Source organism: Alligator mississippiensis, chromosome 3 (assembly GCF_030867095.1).
Source record: "Alligator mississippiensis isolate rAllMis1 chromosome 3, rAllMis1, whole genome shotgun sequence".
In the NCBI taxonomy this organism is placed as follows: Eukaryota; Metazoa; Chordata; order Crocodylia; family Alligatoridae; genus Alligator; species Alligator mississippiensis.
Window position 1 is genome coordinate 278498046 of NC_081826.1, and position 20205 is coordinate 278518250.

General features: G+C 36.1%; 1 protein-coding gene across 4 annotated transcripts in view; it reads right to left on the bottom strand.

Moving 5' to 3' along the window:
- NIPBL (NIPBL cohesin loading factor) overlaps positions 1–20205 on the bottom strand; it is a 218838-nt gene that overhangs the window by 65267 nt on the left and 133366 nt on the right. For 3 of the 4 annotated variants that reach the window (XM_019495976.2, XM_014593996.3, XM_014593998.3), the window contains one exon: positions 5494–7068. The exons of the other annotated variant lie outside the window; for it this stretch is intronic. In XM_019495976.2, the coding sequence (XP_019351521.1) occupies positions 5494–7068 (1575 nt within the window). The remainder of the gene's footprint in view (positions 1–5493; positions 7069–20205) is intronic. 4 annotated transcript variants of the gene reach the window in all.

The following is a 20205-nucleotide window of genomic DNA, read 5'->3' on the forward strand; positions in this document are numbered from 1 at the left end:
CAGATATTGATTTCACAACATTTAGTTATGCTAGTTTCAGCAACGGAGCTTACTACATTATTTTTCTTACTCATACTTATGAATTTTACTAAATTTAAAAGCTCCACCAAACATGTTTATAAACACATACATTCAATTCATTTAAACCAATTCTCAAAGAATTTACAAACTTTGTCAACACTGTAAAAGACTTAAGCATGAAGGATTCAGGCAAAAAGCTACAGTTAATAAATATCAAAGACTGTCATGTCGAATCACTAACTTTCATTTTCCCCATTATGGTATAAACTTGAGCTGCCTTCTCTCTCTGTAGAATTTAATAACTACACAATTATCCCTGCCTCAATGGCAGATGAGACAGTACCCAGCATTACTATGGCTATTGGGCTGAGCCACAGAGGCCTCCCTGTCATACTATGCTTAACACCTGAAGTGCCTTATTTCAGGTTGCCAGTGATTCTACACATATTACTACAAACTGTAAAAATTCAATAAAGGTTAATGTGTAGTAATACACATATTACTACTAAAGGTAGTAATACACATATTACTACAAACTGTAAAATTCAATAAAGGATTTTAAAAAACCTGATGCGCCTCTCCTGTAGCATTACCAGAAATAAGGTTCTACAAGTCAAAACTTTCCTCTCATTGACATTTGGTCATTTCCATCAGTAGGTTTCAACAGACATAATTGTTAGGAATTTCAAAACAATTCTGCTGATGATATGTAAAAAGAATGCAGAACATAAAGAAATATATATTGGCTCTGAAGAGTTAATAGTAGTAACAGTAAAAACAAGTTTTTAGTTGCCTCTGTGAGAACATACATATAGAACAATTTCATAAAAATGGCACTTCTACTCAAATGTCAGAGTACAGCCATAGGGAGCATAGTGCATTAGCAGGGACTTCTGGGGATAGGTCAAAGTCAATTGTTTAGATCTAGACAGAATCTGACAGTACTCAAATTATTAAATCCTAAAATAATTACCTATTATGAGAAATGTTCTGTGAACTAGGTGTCTGAAAGATTCTTCACTGAAACCATCATTAAGTTTTTAAGCCAAGTTGTTTTTTGAGATATGATATCCCAAAAAGTTTGGTCTACATAATGCTTGAAAAAAGAACCATTTGTCCCTATAGAGATTAGGAAGCTTTCCTCAGTCAATGCAAACTGAAACTTACATTAAAAAGAATTAAATTGATTTCTTTTACGTTTGCAAAGGCAACCTTCCAAACACCAACAGAGCATAGACTAACTCAGCAATATTTTGTTAAATTTGCAATACACAATTCCAGGTCCATTGTGGCTACTCACAACATTGTCAAACTGCAGCAGAATGAAAACTAGTCTTATTTGGACCTCACAAGCAGCCATGAAGCTGTGAATAATGAGTTCAATTTCATGCTGCAGCGGATTGTTATGAATAGCAACAGAGATAGGAAGCAGGGCTATTCATCAAGAGCTAAAAACTGGGAAAAGGAAGGATAGTAAGTATAATCCTTTTCCTGCAACCAGAAAGCTGAAGAGAACAATACCAAAGACTCCACCACAACACAGCTCTGGAGTAAGAGAGTATACGGGGAAGGATGAGGGATTCGTAGATTTTTAAAGCATGAAGGGAACATTATGATAATGTATTATGACGTATACGAATGTAGGCTACAGAATTTCATCAATGATTCCTTCAACAAGCTCATAATTTTTGGCTGAGCTAGAGTATATCCTTTAGAGAAAGACTTCCAACCTAGGAAGAGAACCAAGAGAAAATGCCCTTCCTTTTAATAGCCAGAGGGAAATGGAAGGAATGGAGAGGTGATTCAAATCTGTCAGTCACCTAATAGCTGGAAAGCCTGTATCCCAAAACATGGTTCAGGACATTTCCCAGGAACCTCCCTTTCCCCATAGTGCCCATATTACCAAGTTTTTGACTAACAGGCTTAACTGTCCAGCTATTTGGTGTCTGGTAAAATTTCAGTCCGTCTATGAAGGGATGGTTGTAAAGAAAGGAGAGAGAAAGAGGGAGATAATGTCTGAAAAAGAGTTGGTCTAATAAAAGGTATCATTTTGGAAACAAGAGTTCTAGTTTTTTGTGTCTTTTTGTCTCAGACCAACACGGCTACCAAGTACACCCCCAAAACATGGAAGATGCCGAATTTCAGCCAATTTTGGATTTTAAATTTCATTGCAAAACAACAAGGAAGTTTTGTTTGCCTCCCTGCCTGCCATCTGACACCTCTCCAGGGAAGGAATTCTACTTGATCAACACATCAAAGAACTACTCAACACAGCTCACAAAGACACTCTCAGGGACCCAGAGGGACTGACTTCCATCTTCAGCTCCTTCTGTGCAAAAATGAAGTTTATTTCCTACCTATGGGGACTTTTTACCATCTTGTACCATCTACACTTTTCCCAGAGCCTGACTAAGGGACTTTGATCCTGAAAGCTTGCAGAAAAGGACAATTTTCTTGCCATTTTCCAGTTGGTCTAATAAGAGGTATCATTTTGGAACCAAGAGTTCTAGTTTTTTTGTAGTTATGTCACAAAGAACTTGTCTATATACAAAGTTATATCAGTTTAACAAAAGGCAAGATTTTTAAACAAATTTAATTAAACCAGTCCAAAAAGTTCTGTAGACTCCTATATCAGTTTACAACAAATTTATTTTAGTTTTAACCTAAGTTGCTAAAGAATGTACTTTAAGCTAAACTATAATAAAACACTCAAAACAGAACTTGTATCTACATAGGATTTTACATGGGTTTAACTATATCAGTTTAAAATGGATTTAGGTTAAATCAGAGTCACTTCAGAGAGTAGAAAAGGCCTATCAGGGAGTTTCTTGAGCACGTAGCATTGAAGAACAAAGAACATGGAAAAATGAAAAAGAAGGAACTGCATACAGTAGGGAGAAAGGAAGTGAAAGGACCAAAGTAAGTGTAGTAAGATTAAAGGAAGGAGAGAGAGAGAGAGAGAGAGAGAGAGGGAGGAAAAAATTCAGACACTGAAAACAATGCTGAAAAAGATTAGCTATGATCTAATATAAGAAAGAAAAAGTTGAGTGCACTCAAAGGTAAATCAGGAGTAAATCAAGAGCAGAGTGTTATAGTAAAGTTATATGTTTTTAAATGTATTAGGCTAAAAAAAAGTCACAATTAAATATTGCATACAACAAACAGTGAACAATGCATTCTGCTAACTTTGGAAAAATGGCACAGGTTTTTCTCAATGGTTAGTCTGCTGAATTGTTCCCAGCCAGTAGCTGCCAAGCAGAAATTTTACAACTCAACTTAGCAGTGTTTTCAAACATGATTTTACGCCTATGTATTTAACATCACATTCCCTAGAAACAGATTGTCTATCACAAGTTTTACCAACAATTTCTCACATTTTATCTCAAGAGCACAGGCAACATTTGAAATGCAATAGTACTTTCAGAAAAATTCTCAAGACCACAAGACAAAATTTAGATTTGTGATAGAAATGTAGTTACAATATTAACTATCTTCTCTCCATGAACCTTATTTCCAACAATGCTGTAAGAGTTTGAGAGTAGAGACAAAACTCAAAGAACTTGACAGATGTTACATATCACCACATGTAGCATGAGCAAAGTATATTACACAGAAATTATGTTAAGAGTGTTTTGGAGAGCATATATCCACTATATAGGGCTCAGGGGTCACCTCTAAACAGATCTAAAATAGATAAGCACAGAAGTGTTATCACTGCAAAATCCATTATCTCAGTCATTTCCAGTCTATTGCTGGATCCCATCAGAAAGTGTAGAATATTCCCTTACCAATGATTCAAAGCTCCTAGATCTATGGCCTTGTGAAATGATAGATTTAAAATTGTGTAGAAAGTTGTTATTGTCACAACTCTAAATCTTGCCTGAATTAAAACTTAGAAACATTGGGAGATTTTTCAGATGGAGGGGAGGGAGGGAGGGTAGAGAAGTTTTATTCTGTTTTTTTGTTGTTGTTGGGGTTGGGTTTTTGGGTTTTTTTTGTAAAGGTTGTTTTGAGCTGCTCAAGGTTTTTGTATGCTAGAATAAATTATGAAAACAAGTGACTGGACAGATCAGGTGTAGCAGTGAAAATTGCATGGTAAATTTATTACATGGATCGCACATGTGCATACACAACTTGTATTATACACAGACACACACAGCATTACCTTACCTTACTTAATCTAAACAGCTTTATAAAAATATTTAAAGCTCAAATGAGCAACTAGGTAAAATTCTAGTTATGCAGCTGTGGGTTCATACACATCTAAACACTTTTCAAAACTAGTTTTAAATCGAATGGTAACATCTTCCACACTGTGAGAACATAGTGTTTATCTATTTCAATCTGAAACCAAAGATGTAGACACTATAGCACCAGAAAAGAAATATGATCATTCTTCTAAAGTCAACAGAAAAGCCATCTACTTCAAAACACTAAATGACATACCAGATATATCACAGTGTCTATGCTATGAGATCAACTATGTTATGAGAGCACGTTAGAAATCAAACTTGTTCCATCTTCCAAAATAGTTGGGACCAGACAAAAAAAGTCTCTGAAATGTGTAAAAAACTAAACTATTAACAAGGAGGGCTCATCCAGAAACCAGAACCATTGTATATTCTGGGACAACCTATGCTTTCTGAAATTCCACAGTATTGCAATTTATATATCAGACAAATGGGTTTGTCCAATGCAACTAGCTGTTCCTGCTGCATCATTCTGTTCCATTCATTTAATGGTCCTTCTTTAGGGAACAACAGGTTCCAATAACAACAACATCTTAGGGCTTGTATACACACGGGTGTTTTGCACTGATGCAACTAAATTCATTTAAATATACAGGCAACCCCCTGCTTAGCGCTCTTAATTGGTTTCTGAAAAACCAAGTGTTAAGTGAAACAAGTGTTTAAGTGAAACCAAAAGTATCTGACAACCCAAGATGGTGACCACAATTGTTTTTAATGACCCACGATGGTGACTGTGAGCGTTATAATGAAACTCGCTGAGCGCTTAGTGAAATCAGGTATCAATTTAAAATGTGTGTTATAGCGAAATAGCGCTAAGCAAAACAACGTTAAGCGGGGATTGCCTGTAGTTGTGTAAATGCTTAATACAGATATACTTAAACAAGGTTAAATCATATATGTAGTGAAACTTTAATCAGATAATTAACTAATTAGGTTACAGCAAAATTTAGAAGAGTGTTTCTACATTGGGGACTGGCATTGGGGTACAGCAATAGATTCAGATACACCAGCATAAGATGTCTAATATTTATTTGCTCTTATGTAATTGAGAAAAGCTTTGGTTTGACTCCAAGCAACCAATATTATCAAGTACAGAAAGTACGTTAACTTAATGAACTCAAGTTTTCAAAAATATTTATTCGGTGTCTACCCACAGCAATATTAAAATTAAAGAGAGAAGAAACGCTGGATACAACAAAAATGAATGTTAAAAGTATCTTACCTTTATTCGATTTGGATGACTTGTTCTTATTAGGTTTAAAACAAGAGCTCCTTGATTTTTCTTCTCTATCCTTAATAAATTTTTGTACATCATCCAAAGAAAGTTTCTGAAGGACAACTACTGGCTTGGCTCCCTTATTCAGATCTTCGACTAGCCCAATCTTCTCTACTTTGTCCTTATGTTCACTCTTAATTTCAGTTTTCCTCGACTCCTGAGTGACATTGCCATCCTTATCACGCTTGATTTTGGGAATTACAAAATGTTTCAATGCACCAGATCTTCCCCCCAACAAATAACTGGGAAACTCTGCTTTATTGTCAGTATGTGCTTTATTACTATCTACTTTACTCTTATTACCCTCTGTCCTTCGTTCATCCTTGCTGTTTGGTGATTTAAAACCAGGTTTATCAGGTCTTGATTTACTGGAATCTCCTTTGCTTTCCTGTTTAATACGAGGACTGTCAGGTCGTGATTTCTGTTCCCCAGAAGAAAGCCTTTCTCTTGGCTCGCCAGACTCATGTCTATGTTTTCTTTCCAGTTTCTCAGTTTTTGAACTATCAGGCTTAATGCCATGCTTAGAATCATGTTCACTTTTGTTTGAGGATCTTAAATATTCAGGTCTTCTAATCTTAGATGGATCTCCCCTGTATCTTTCTGATTCACTTCTGTCTTCAGGCTTTTGTTTAAGGCTATCATGGTCACGCCTTGGTGTCTCAGGAACTGAACGTCCATCAGGTCTTTGTTTTGTTGGATCTGATCTACTTTCAGATTTTACCCTAGAGGGATCACATTTAACATCCTGTTTATGCCTGGATATTTCAGATTTCTTCTCCGAGGATGGTTTACCAGAGTCCCTCCTATTGTCATGTCTGTGTTTTGGCGTTTCCGGCCTGCCTTCATTCTTCTGCTTTGGCGTTTCCGGCCTGCCTTCATTCTTCTGCTTTGGTGTTTCTGGCCTGCCTTCATTCTTCTGCTTTGGCGTTTCCGGCCTGCCTTCATTCTTCTGCTTTGGCGTCTCAGGCCTCTGCCGTATTTCCTGTTTGCCATTGTTTTGCTTTCCCTCATTTTGCTTTGCTTCCATCTGTCTGCTTTCATTTTGTTTCACCTCTGTCTGCTTGCTCTCATGCTTGCTTTCATGTTTAGCTTCTATCTGTTTGCTTTCATTGTGTTTACTTTCCATCCGCTTGCTCTCATTTTGTTGTACTTCTGTCTGTTTGTTTTCATTTTGTTGAATATCTGTTTTTTGACCCTCAGAATCCAACTTTTTTCTAAGGGTCTCAGGATGGTTTTCAGGTTTGAGTTTAAGAACCCCAACAGTGTCTTCTTGAGGAACAAAAATAGATCCATCATTACACTGTTTTATTTCTTCAGGTTTTTTGATGGTATCTGAATCCTGAGTTACAGTTGCCTGAGAATCCACTCGTCCTGCTTGCTGAAGATTAATACTAACCAGCAATGCTGGCTTTGACCCATTTCCTGCTGAACCTGTCTCCTGAGAAGCTGGTCTATTTCCTCCAGTAGCACCCCCAGCCTCCTGTGGATAAGAATCTTGTTTTCGCTTCTTCAAAGGTTTATCTGCAGATTGAAAGAGAAAGACCATAGATGACATACACAAAAGGTTGGCAAACCCTCTGCTCCCCAAAAAAACTGAAAAGCAATTTCCCTCCACAAACAAATGTGTGCACACCCAAAAAAGTAAGAGTGCATGCAAATTCTATACACAAAATACTTTGATTATTCATGAACTGTGGGTAAGAATCAGTCTGCTACAGGTGCAAATAAGGCCTTTTTAAAAACACAAAGTATGATATTATATTTCTGGTAAGTTCACAATGAACAAATTAAGGCATGAGCAGCTGCTATTCGCAACAAAAAATTCTGTCATAGTTCCTGTTAAATGTAGACCAACACGGCTACAACCTACACCCCCCAAAAAACATGTAGCATTCACAAGTATGCAAAGATAAAGGTATTCATTCATAACAATAACTTGGTATTTTGGGGCATAATACTACTATACATTTTTTCCTGAAGGACTGACCACAACTCATTGTTGATTCAGGTTGGTGAAAGAGGCAAGGATCTATAGTGATTAAGGTGGGGATTCTCTCTGCTCTGTTAGCAAGTAACTACATGTTGAACAGTGACAATAAATACACTCAACATCTATTTTTAGCATTTCACACCTCAGCTTGGAGACATGTAACATTGTGATAGTTGAAGACTGTTCCATAGTGAATTTACACTACGGGGCAGCATTACACAATTATAAATTAGAATACTTTCCTTTGCAACTCTAACCTTTTTTAAATGTTTTTTTCTAGATACAATATATAAAGTTATCTATGTTTAATTAGATGGTTCTACATTTATAATTTCACTTTACAGTAAAAAGAGTGCAGAATAAATTGGGTTTAAAATAGGCAACACATCTTGTAATTATGTAAATTAACAGAATTTAGACACTTACGTCATCCATTCAACTAGGAAATGTTATATATAAAAATTAGTTTAGTTTATCACAGAAACTAAAACCCTTACCTTTACTAAAGCTCATACTTTATGCTGTCAAATAGGTCTTATTTGAAAAAAAAACAAAACAAGTACTCTCCTATAATCAGAGAACTTGCTTTTAGACCCAAAGGAATTATTAAACTTTGGCAATTGTGTCTTACATAGGCATGAAATCCAGTTATTAAAAAAAAAAAAAAAAAAAAAGCTAATTCACATCAAGATTTTCAATTGTTCACTGTTTCCTCCAGCAGCACCCACAGTCTCTTTATAAGGAGGATACTCAACTCTACATCAACAGAGAGAGAGAGGGAGAGAGAGAGAGGGGGAGAGAGAGAGAGAGAGAGAGAACGAACAAGAAAGAAAGGGGGTGGAGAGAGAAACAAACTATAAGAGGAAAAGCACATTAAAATGTTAATTCCCTAAATCTAAGTGAATCAGATGGGTAAATAAAGACAGGTAAAAATTAAATAATCTGCAAAGAAATAGAATTATAGTCTTTGTAAAATTCCTGAAGAACCAGAAGAATTTTCTCCAAAGTTAAATATGAGAGCAAGCTATAACAAGCTGGTCAGTTGCAATAAGTAAACAGACATTTCTATTTTATTTTTGTTCATATTTCTTTTTATTGTTTTAGATAAGGCCCTATAGCTTGCTAAAAATCTAACTTCAGATATAAATTCCTGGCTGCTGCGGAGATGACAAGCAGATATAAAATGTCAAGTGCTAAATAGACAAAGATAAATAAGGTTATATAATACATACATAACATTGGACATTTTTTAAAAAGCTCTTTTTTATTTTCATTTAAGTAATTAGAAAGTGAGAAAGTTTGGCTTTCCTTACTTTAGAAACAAGCTCTGAAAGCAAAAAATACCCACTTTAGCTTTGGAGGTCATAGCTTCCCTACCTAAAAGCTACTGAATGAGAGATCTTTCTTGAAATCTCCATGCCTAAGTCATAGTAAGAGACATTTTTCCTCTATGAATGGAAACAGAGGAGATTGTTTGGCTTCATGCCAGGATTTAAGTAGTGCGAAGCAGCAGAAGCTTCCAGAGTGACAACCTCCAGATTCGAAAAATGTAATGTTATACATGTTATTTCATAATTATGCCAAAAGAAATCTTTTATAAAAAGACCTTTAAGAAATAAATTTATGACCTTTTGGGAAAAAAGAAAAAACAACATGTGTTCAGACCAGTGATTCTCAGGCAGCATGTCAGGGCACCCTGGGGTGCCATGAGAGCCTTTTAAGGGTGCAACATGAAATGTGAGAAGAGGAGCAGATAAGGGCAGGCTAAGGTTAGAGCTGTGAGTAGATAAACAGATAAGGGCAGGTTCAGGCTCTCCCTGCCTAGCTTCTCCCCCATCCCCACTGCCTAGTCTCTCTACAAGGAGGTAAGCAACATAATAAATAGTTTTTGAAATGGGGTGCCACACAAAAAAGTTATGGATGAGTGCCAAAAGTTTGACAAGGGGTGCTTTGAGTCTAAAAAGTTTGAGAACCATTGGCTTTGACACTTAAAACCAAAGTCATTGGGAAGTTAAAACATCAGTGAAAAAAGCCTTTTAGTGAGGGATCAGTGGGCTCAAAAGAAAATACTGACAAATGAAGTAAACTTTCCTTTCCTTTATCTTCCATACTTGAACATCCTCACAATATTATTTGTTTTGGATTGCCAGGATATTGACCTTGTAGTTCCAAAACAATATACAAACAGATTACTACACCACAACTTAACGTACTTTATACATAACCTGAGAGATCTTTCAGCTTGACTGGATTGTTTTATATTGATGTTCCTGAGAAGCCAATATTACTGCTTGCAGATACGTCTCTGTTACCCAGTTAGTAACAGAATCATTCAAAGCCTTATTTTTTAAAGCAAAATGTTCATAAAGAATCTCCTATAGACCTCGTGATATGTTCCGCTGTATCCTGGCCAGTCTTCTTGTGCCACCAGTTGGTTTTGTCTCTACTGGATGTTTAGATTTATGGCAAAAGAATGGCACTACCACTTTAGGGAAGTGAAAATGCCATACTGAACTAGGTCATAAAAGGCAGGATTGACAGACAGTACAACTCATTTTTGGTTAAAAGTAGACTGAAGCTATGGTGAGTATGCAGTCAACTCTAAACTCTTTCCAGTTGTACTGATGACTACTACAAAAGAACAACTTTCAAAATATGAAATTGAGTGAAACTGACAATGGGGTATCTAAGAATGGCTTTATAAAGTCTTAAGGAATTAAATTAGGCTCCAAAAGGATAAATTGAGGATTACTAGAAGGATAATGGAGAAAATTTAAAAATATGGAAAAATAGGGCTACCCTGATAACCTTATGAGCTTTTCACAGTCAAGTGCACTCAGGTTTGCATAAATCTCCTTGAGACAATTGAACTTTGAAAGAATTAAAGAGATGTTCATCTTATAGACTTCGGCTTAATTAATTTTTATAACTGAAGTACTCCAATTAATTTCATTAACTTTGTTGGATTGTTAGTGAAATTTCTTTGAAAATCTTTGCTAGAAGATCAATGAGATTAACATTTCCATTTTAGCTTCTAAAGATCCAGATACTGGTCCAGAGCCCTGTCATGAGGTTAAGACAAGGAACAGATTCATTATAATCAAATACGAGAGCTAGGGCTTTGACATCAATAAGATGCAATTCAGAATCATTGTGGGTTAACTCCTTTACAATTTTTAACTGCCTTTGTAATCAGTGTAATAGGTGGGAAAACACAGATGAAGTATTTAGACTACCTCAGAGATAGTGTATCCAAATTATTTACTTCTGGATCCTTTTTTCTTATGAAGCATTGGTCAATTTCTGTTTTTAGAAGAAGAAAATAAGTCTGGCAGCAGGCTTGTGATGACTCAAATACCTATTCTCCTGGGTATGCACCTTTACTGCTATGCAAATTTACTTTGATGTTCTCTTTACATGGAAGTGTGCAGAGGAAAAGAATATGGTTTTGTACTCAAGGAATATCATCAGAAACCTGTCCATATAGCATTAAAGATTTTGTGCCACTAGGTTAAATTAAATATAACATTGCAAGATTTTTTTGTAAGGAACAACACACAACTGGACCACAAGTTGGAATTTAAGGAAATCTATCAATCAGTCAATCAAGTTTCTTTTTTCCTCCTTAGACTATTATTTCTGGAGCCACCTAAAAGCTCAATAAAGCCCTTAATGTGTGGAGACTTGTGAAGATTTGTGTTTTACATCTGAAATTAGGCAATCACTGAGAAACCTTTGAGGGTGTGCAACAATTAACAAAAGTTATTCCATGCTTGGAACTATAATTAATATCTTCAGTTATTTATTTACTGGGACTACTAGTCACCAGTACTAACTGAAGAACATCCATACCAGCATAGCTGTAGTAGGGTTAGTGTGTCGTAGCCATGATTGCCCAGGATAGGTACAAGAGACAAAGATTTTGCACGTTATCTTTTACTGGACCAACTGTATGGTTAGAAGAACAGCTGAACAAGCTTTCGGGCTTCAAGCACCCTTCCTTCCTCAGGTCTAAGCTCAAGTGATCTTTAAATCTGTAGATACTAAACAGTTTGAATTACCGTAAGTGAATTACCCCTTTAACTCTTTTCGTAGTTTCAACCATATGTTTAGACCTAAGGAAGGGCACTTGATGCCTTAAAGCTTGTCCAACACCTCTCCTATCTATACAGCTGGTCCAATAAAAGTTACCACAAAAAATCCTCTCCTCTCAAACATACCAGAGTACCCAAAAACTGAGTAAGGCATAGGAGTAAAGTGACTTGGCTCATTTCAGCCCAGATTAAAGACCCTTCTCTGGTCTTTCATTCAACGCACACATCCAGATGCATGGCTGATTCTGGGAGATGAAGCTGATGAGTATGATGATCTAAAAATGGTTAGACTTTTATGCTGTTCTTTAAGAGACCAACATCTTTTGTAAACGCCTATAGAAAGTTAGAGCCCAAAAGGAGAGAAACTTATACTGCTATTTCAAACAGCAATCTAAGTTCAATGGCTGTGCTCTCTAATACTTTTTCAGGTGGCTTCTAAGATCTGTAGATGTTAAGCAGTTTGAGTTACCATACATGAATTATCTCCCTTTACTTCTTTTCTCAGTTTTGATGATATTGTGGACTTGAAGCTCAAGACTGCATACTGTGTCTCCATTTCTCTTCAGCATCACAAAACAGATTGATTTTATAGCATTGATCCTTGGCTGGAACTACACTGACAGTTTCAGTACTGACCTAATTTTTAATGATATATAATTAGATTAGCCTAGTACTTCACAAAACCCTAACATTTGGAACAGATTAGTGAAATATGCTTCTACTCTTGTCTCTATCACTCCCTTCTTCTTTTAATCATACTAGCCTGATGCTGAAGAAACTCATCCATGATACCTTCATACTACTGCTCAGTATTAAACCAGCCACTTCTGAGTCAAGGTCATAGACCATCCAAACAAAAGCCAACTATAAGATCAACCAATTTAAGCTATTATTCTAGACCTAGCACAATCTGGATTAAAGATAGCAAGCAGAACTAAAACCACCACAGTGGCATTAATGGTTAATTCATCAGTAGAAAAGGGCAAACATCCATTCTCATTCTCCAGGACACTACATTGGCCATGAAAAATTGTCTGAAAGAGATGGTCCAGAGTAATGGAGTAAAATGGCTTGAATTCTTCATGCAGTGATTCAAACAGTACTGCTATGAAGCTGTACTTCCACCAGGTCATGCCCTACTTGTGCATTCTCTCACAGATAAATTTTCTCTCAAGTTCTTTCCAGTATTCACATGGATGAGCACATGTTCAGGACCAGAAGTTGGAAAGTAAGGAAGGCCATTCTGGTGGCTTAGATTTACATTCAATTAGCCATTCAAGACCATATTATCTGATCAGTGCACCAAGCACTGCCAATATGCCAGTCATACAACTCTACTTATCCTTTACCAAATAGCATTAGCAAGATAGTCCATGACATAAATAAGATCAACTCATGGATGAACAGCAGCTGGCCAAAGTTGAACCTGAACACGCTGGTCTGAGAACAGAATAAATTTCACTAGGAACTAAGGACCATCACCAATATGACTGCCCTTTATTCATCATGCAAGATATACTACTTTGACTGTAGCTTGTTGCTATATGTTAAACAAGTATCTTTTATTTAAAAAAGATTAAATTTCAAAAAACAAAATGAAAATCCTACCAACAAAATGCCATCGTTCATATTCCTCCCCACTGGGGAAAAGAGAAAACAAAAACCATGACAAATCAGTCCCAATGTTAAGTGCACTATCAGAAGGGGCTCAAACACTAGAGTGATGAGTACAGCATAACAAGCTTTGCAGAACAAAATGGTAATCCAAACACACCAAACTAGAGTCCTAATTCTACCTTTGTTCAAGGGCAGGGCCAGACAACTTGAGAAACTTAGGGGGGGGTGGGAGGGGGTAATTTCTACCATGGAGCCAAAAGACTTCCCTTCTCTTCCCTCCTCCCACAATTACACAAGGAAGCGGAATGCCGCATTATTACTATTGTTAGATATGACAGGTCAGGAAAGAATACTGCAGTCTTCCACAGATCTGTTTTAGGTGGGGATAAGGTTCAGAGTCATTTTGCTGAAATGCAGAAACTTAAGCTACTTATTTTTTAACATGTTTGTAATCGAATGGTCATGTAATTAATAGCATTTGAAAATTAAACAAGGCATCATTAATGTTTCTTATCATGGAAGCCTAGTGATTCACAGTTTCCATCAAACTGAATAACATGCGACTCTAATTTGTCAGGGTTAATTTACTTCAGGACACAAAAATAGCATGACTAAAATCACAGAAGAATGACAGTCAACTCCAAGAACTGCAGTCCCCTATTAAATCTCTCTCAAATTAACAACAGTTTTACAAACAGCATACTTTAATCTTCCTCATGAAGAAGGTTATCATTATCATTGTGAAATGTTAGGCTCCAGCCATGTGATCACTTAGCTAATAACTATTTTCTAATCATTTTACACATTCACAAATACTGAAGAACCTACTGTAACTATTTTGAATTGAAGAAAATCGGAAAGAAAAACATGACAGCACCTAAAGTTTTAACTGGGATTGACTACTAGCACTTTTATCAGAAAAATGTAAAATCCTTGAAGACAATATCCTTGACAAAAATAACACACATTTATTCCTGAACTACTTATGAAAGCCTGATTTACACTAATCTAAATCCTTCAGCTTGTATAAACAGCACACAGAAAAAGCAAGTGGCATATTATTCTTAAATATTTGCTGCTAGACGTTTATTGTTAAAGTGTTGTAAGCTCCTTACCAAATATTCCTATGAAAGACTACTGATTTTATTCAGACATCGTAGCTTAGGTTAGAAAATACGTGTACTTAACTAATTGTAATGACTTTTGAATCCTGACAATAACTTAACATCTACCATGTTAATATCAGTGAATCCACCAACCAGTTACAACTCACAGCATGTTCACCTTAAGTTTCAAAATCTTTCAATAAACAGCACCAGCACTCCTTATTCCACCTCTTTATCATAACTTAGTTTGTTATACATGATTGTTCAAAGAATAAGCGACATTCATTTAGCAATTCCTTCTGTTATATTCTTTTTTCTATTCATCCAAAAAGTAGTCAAGGAGATATAGTACATACTACACGTACCATTTCATAGATTTCATAGACATTAGGGGTTGGAAACGACCTCAAAAGATCATCAGGTCCAGCCCCATTTGTTGTCCTGCTAATATGCTATATTACATCTAATTTGTATGTTTGTGTGTGCACATGCAGATATGTGTGTAGTAAATTACATAACATACATAACTGGTCTAAAACACTATAAGCATAATTCAACAAACTTTTTACTCTGGAGCACCTAATCTCAAAGGTTATTTCAGTATTATACAAGAGCAAAGGGAAAGTCATAAGCAAGAGCTGGCCAGAGACAACAGATCTACACTGATCATTTTTAAATGTACAGGTGTTTAATATGTATTCTTTGCTAGTTTTATTATTTCACCTTAAAAATAGGAACTCCAAGCATTTTCTCCAAGTGGACCATAACATTACCTACCTTTGCCAGAGTTATTCTACGTATTTTTAGATGCTGAACTGAATTTTAAATGTTTTATATATCTGTATCTATCTACCTATCTATAGATAGATAGATAGATAGATATATTTTTTTGTCTACTTTTAAAAATCTTACAGAAACAGGCAGGAAACTTTTTTTTCCACTAGGAATGCTACAATACAGCACCAGCTCCACCTACTGTACAACGATATAAAATACAGACTACAATAAAGCTACCTTTCAGCATACATTTCACATATGCAGGATATATAGAAAAAGCAAAACTAAGATGCTTTTTATAAAGAACCACTTATTTCTTATTTATGTTGGACCTAGATGTCTCATTCCAACTTTTTTCTTCTATTAATGACTCTACCTTTATAATATACAATTGTACAAATACTAAAATATTATGTTCCTTTTTAAGGAAATCATGGAGAATATACAGTATAGCAACATCATTTATTTTGTATGCACTAGTAATACACTGGGTAAAACTAACATTTTGGCATCTAATTTGTAGGTAATATTAAATTATATGTATACAAAACCATTCTTAATGTTTCTTTTATTGCTGGGTGGTTGGTGGGGTTTTGGTTTCTTTTCTTTTTCTTCCTTTTTTGCTAACAACATAAAAGGAAAGAGAAAATGGTTACTTACCAATAACTGGAGTTGTGAGTGTATTGCTCCTGCAGATTCACACTCTTGGGACGTGTGCCTCTGCTGCTATGGGCTTGGAACCATCTATAAAGGAAGCGCCCATTGGGGACATATATATGCCCCCTCACAGATCCAAATATTGGAAGAAAAGTTATTAAATAATACTGGTAGCCCTAACTACCTTTAATTTCTTCCACTAATTCAAAGAATCCATAAAAGGATTCCAAAAAAAAGTGGGGAGAATGGATCATAAGAGGCAATCTATTCCAAAACCTGCAGTTACTGGTAAGTAATGTTTTCTTCTTTGAAAATTGCCTCCAAATCTCTCAGATCTGGGGAAATGAACCTCTCAAAGGAAATGTCAACAATTAAGAGAAGGTAACATGCCCACTCTTCCAAACTGTTGAGCACAGAGAACAATATTTTGCATATGCAGAAACAAAATTCCATAATTTCTACGATAGACACAAAATATAAAATATTTTGAATATGGCGTAGGATTTAACAGAATGAACACCCAATCCTACAGATACAGGGCTTCCAACTCTCTTGCAATTTAAAAATCTCTGAACACAAATTATTTCCCTTCATCGCTAAAAGTAACTAGATCATTTCTTTAAGAATTCTCTTCTATCTTCCCTTTTCTAAACTAAACAGTATCTTAAAGCCCTCTTACTAATACTGATTAAAAATATATTTAGGTAGTATATCTGGTTTAGGGGGGGAAAGCATAAATAGCCTTGACGTAAACATCTAAAATGTAAAAAGAAGGTAAGGCATTTAAAACCTCTGTTTATCCCCTGGTTCACATTACACTAGCCAGAAAGGCAGTGTTCAGGTATAAATGACCAAAAGATTTATGAAGATGCCACCAGTAATCTTGTAGTAATAAATTTAAATCTCAAGAAATAAAAAGCTGTTGATATGGAAAGTTTACATTACTAAGGGTAGTGTGATTAAAGATCAATGAACTCTGAACTGTAGGACTGTATGAAAAAAATAGCTGACATTCATCCTAAAGTGGCAAGAGACAAACAGATGCTTTGAAATGAAACAGTCTGAGCAACAGACTTCGATAAAAGTTAAACTGCTACCTCTCAAACCCAAAGAAAATGCTACTCATAACCAAGAACAGTATTCCTTGTTTAATTTTTTCGGAACTGCAACAAGGTTTCCTGTACTTCCTTAGGACATTCAATACCATGTTTTTAAAACATTAAGAGAAAAGACTGGGGTTGGAATGGAGAACTTGATTATAGTCCCAAGAAGAACAGGAAATCTGGATACTTAGGTTTGATAAATAAATAGGAAATATGATAAATAGGTTCAGCTTTGTCATTCCTTATTTGCCGGATGATGACGAGCAGTTGAAACATGGAGTAAAAGCTTACACCGTCATCAGCTGTCCAAAAACACATGCTGGTCTATCCTTGTACCTGAGCATGGAAAAAGTCAGTTCACACTGATCTTTGTGGCATGAGAGGCACTCTTTCTTACTGAGTTCTTCAGGAACCACTGAAGTTACTTCTTATGCTTTCTACTCAGATAACCTTGATATACAGCAATTGGCTTGATCTGATGAATTATACATCACTCCCATCTTTTCAACAGAGAGGACATGACCTAACAGTGCTGACAGAGTTGTGATAAGGTTAAGGCAGCTGTGACATTTATCTGGAGAGACCAAAAACAAAAGGTCTGTCACACTCCACTCCATCAACCTGTGCAACTGGTGCCCCTCATAAGTATTTTCAGGTACTGACAAGTTTGTTCACAGTACTGTATGATTCTCTAGGCAGGAGGAGGAGGAGATGGTGGATTGTTCTTCCCAAGAGCAGGAAACAAGATGGAATTGCAGGATTTCCCAAATGTCTTAGTATTTTTAAGTCATGACAAAAACTGCCCACCAAAAAAGGCCATTTCATCCAAGGTCCCATTGGGCCACGAAGATAGATTAGTGAAATGTAATCCAAAAGACGTCCTTGATGTGGGAGGGATAGGGTAATAGGAAGGTGACTCTTCTTGTCCAATTCTGCTAAAACTGAGGTCAATCATACCAGCTTTTAGAACAACCACCACTGTTTGGTTCCAAAAAGATTTTCCATACCAAGAGGAGGTACAATTGAGATACCTTGGCTCCACTGATATATTTGAAATTGACATTTCCACACCCTGAAGAAGCTTCATTGTAAAGGAGCTAATTCCTCTAATACTAGTCATTAGAATTGAGGCACTCAGTGCAAGGACACTGCCATAATCTCTCAAGTGTGCAGATCCTCAGCTGACAGCTCTGTCAGTCTTTATAAAGAACTTCAGCATGTCTTCTTCAAGGAGTGGCATTTATGACAGTTCTGAGAAAAATCTCCACGAGGAGTTCTCATTCTGTTCTCCAGAAGAAATGGTTTCAATGACCCTCAGAATAATATGCTTCTATTCACCTAATGCCTTGGAATTAAACCATGGCTATGAAAAACCTTAGAACGTTTCTGCAGCAGCACAGCACTGCAGTAACTTTACTTCCTAAATAACCTCCTTTTAAAGAAGCCTAAGAAAAGATGACTGAGCTCATAACAGTTCCTGCCAATGTTCTTTATACTGGAGATGGTGTGATAGCAGACAACTCAGGGTATGTTTACCCAGGAACATGAAGGGGTATTTGTCATGTATGCTGGGTTAACCTTGGTGGTTTGAGTAACAGTAGTATTAAAGAAGTGGCATCATGGATTCTGGCATTTGCCAGCAACAAAGACACATTTTCCAAGGTCCCTGGAGAATTTGTTCTCTGATTACTAACACAGGTTAATGTCTACACTGCTACATCTTCATTGTTACTGGTCCTTGTGCTGTCTAGAGGAAGCTAGCACAGGCTACAACCACACATTCACTTTGTTGAGTAGACATACCTTCAGACAATAAGGTGTATGATTAAAGGGCTATGGCAACACACGCCAGTTCATGTTCCTTATCCTATGGAGTAAATCTACATGCACATAGAGCACTTGAAAAATGACCCGCTCTCAAGCACAAGAACCATTTCATGTACCTATCTTGGCATCACAATACAAGTGCTAACAGAAGCCTTCACATTTTTGCTTACAGTCAAACAAAACCAGAAGGGGGAAATTAGAGCCAAGAACTAGGGAAACACAAGTAATGCCACAACACCTTCAGAATATGGCATACAAGTTTTCATGAAACTGCATAAACGGTTAAAACTATCAACCGCAACAATGCTACATTTACACAAAAACAAAACTATTTACAAAAATCTACAGTACAGGGAGCAAAGTGCTCTCGAAGGTAGTTCAGCACCCATAGTGATTTACAAGGGAGAAGCAATGGAGTGGCGCAGTCCACTTCTATAACTTCGCTCTGAATGTTTGGGAGCTGCTGAAGAGTGTTTTGCAACCCCAAAAGACACTGCTTTTCTAGATGGTTCTCAGCTAAAGGCATGGTGGGCACATCCCAAGAGTGGGAATCTCCCTATGGAAGCAATTCATGAAGAAATAAAGGTTAGGAGATAAATTGAAAATCCTAAAAAAATCAAGATAAAATTAGTAGAAAAGGTATACCAACTCAGCCATTCAGAAAAGTATTTTCTTAAATAAAAAAAGGTTATTAAAATTAAGATGGAGATCCTTGAGAAGAGCACACATTTTTCACCACATGCTGATCATAAGCATTAATGTGTATATATAGAATGTAATGTAATCACCAAATAAAAGCAGAAGATTTAATTAATTTCATTTCTGAGATTAAAAAAGCCTGGGATCAACTAATAAAACAGATTAGATGTATGTGTGAACATCCGTGCTTAAAAGAAATGTTGCTTAAATAGGGGGAAAAGTTGTGCTCTCTCTTGGCAGGTGGTTAAGATGGCATTTGATAAAAATTAAATTTTGTTCCAACTAAAAAAAAGGAGCAGCCAGTTCAAATGCTGCTTAATTTAGGTCCAGTTGTGCCTGTATTTCAGAGTCAGAAATTGCCATGTTCACTTCAGGAAGGCTTTCCCCTGAAGTCTAGCACTAGCCTTTAAAAAGAGCTGTCTTCAAAAGTTAAAAAGATGCCATACAAACTGTCTTTTAGCAAAATTTAGGTTTAGTCTTATCTAATATGCGCACACAAATTATTTTGAATTTCAAGATGTGGGATTTTATTTTACTATGTTGATTTTGCAATAGAAATTTGAAATAAGAAGGTATAATCAATGCCACTGATAAGGGCAGTTTCTAAATAAAGATGGAAAAGGAAACTCATCAAGACTAGTCTGGCCTCTTTGATATGGAACACTAAAATATAACAAATTACTGTATAATGTATTTCTGTGGAATGTATAATCCCGCATAAACACAGATGTTCATCTGATCAAATATCCAAGATACTATATAAGTATTTATTATTCAGTCATATCATG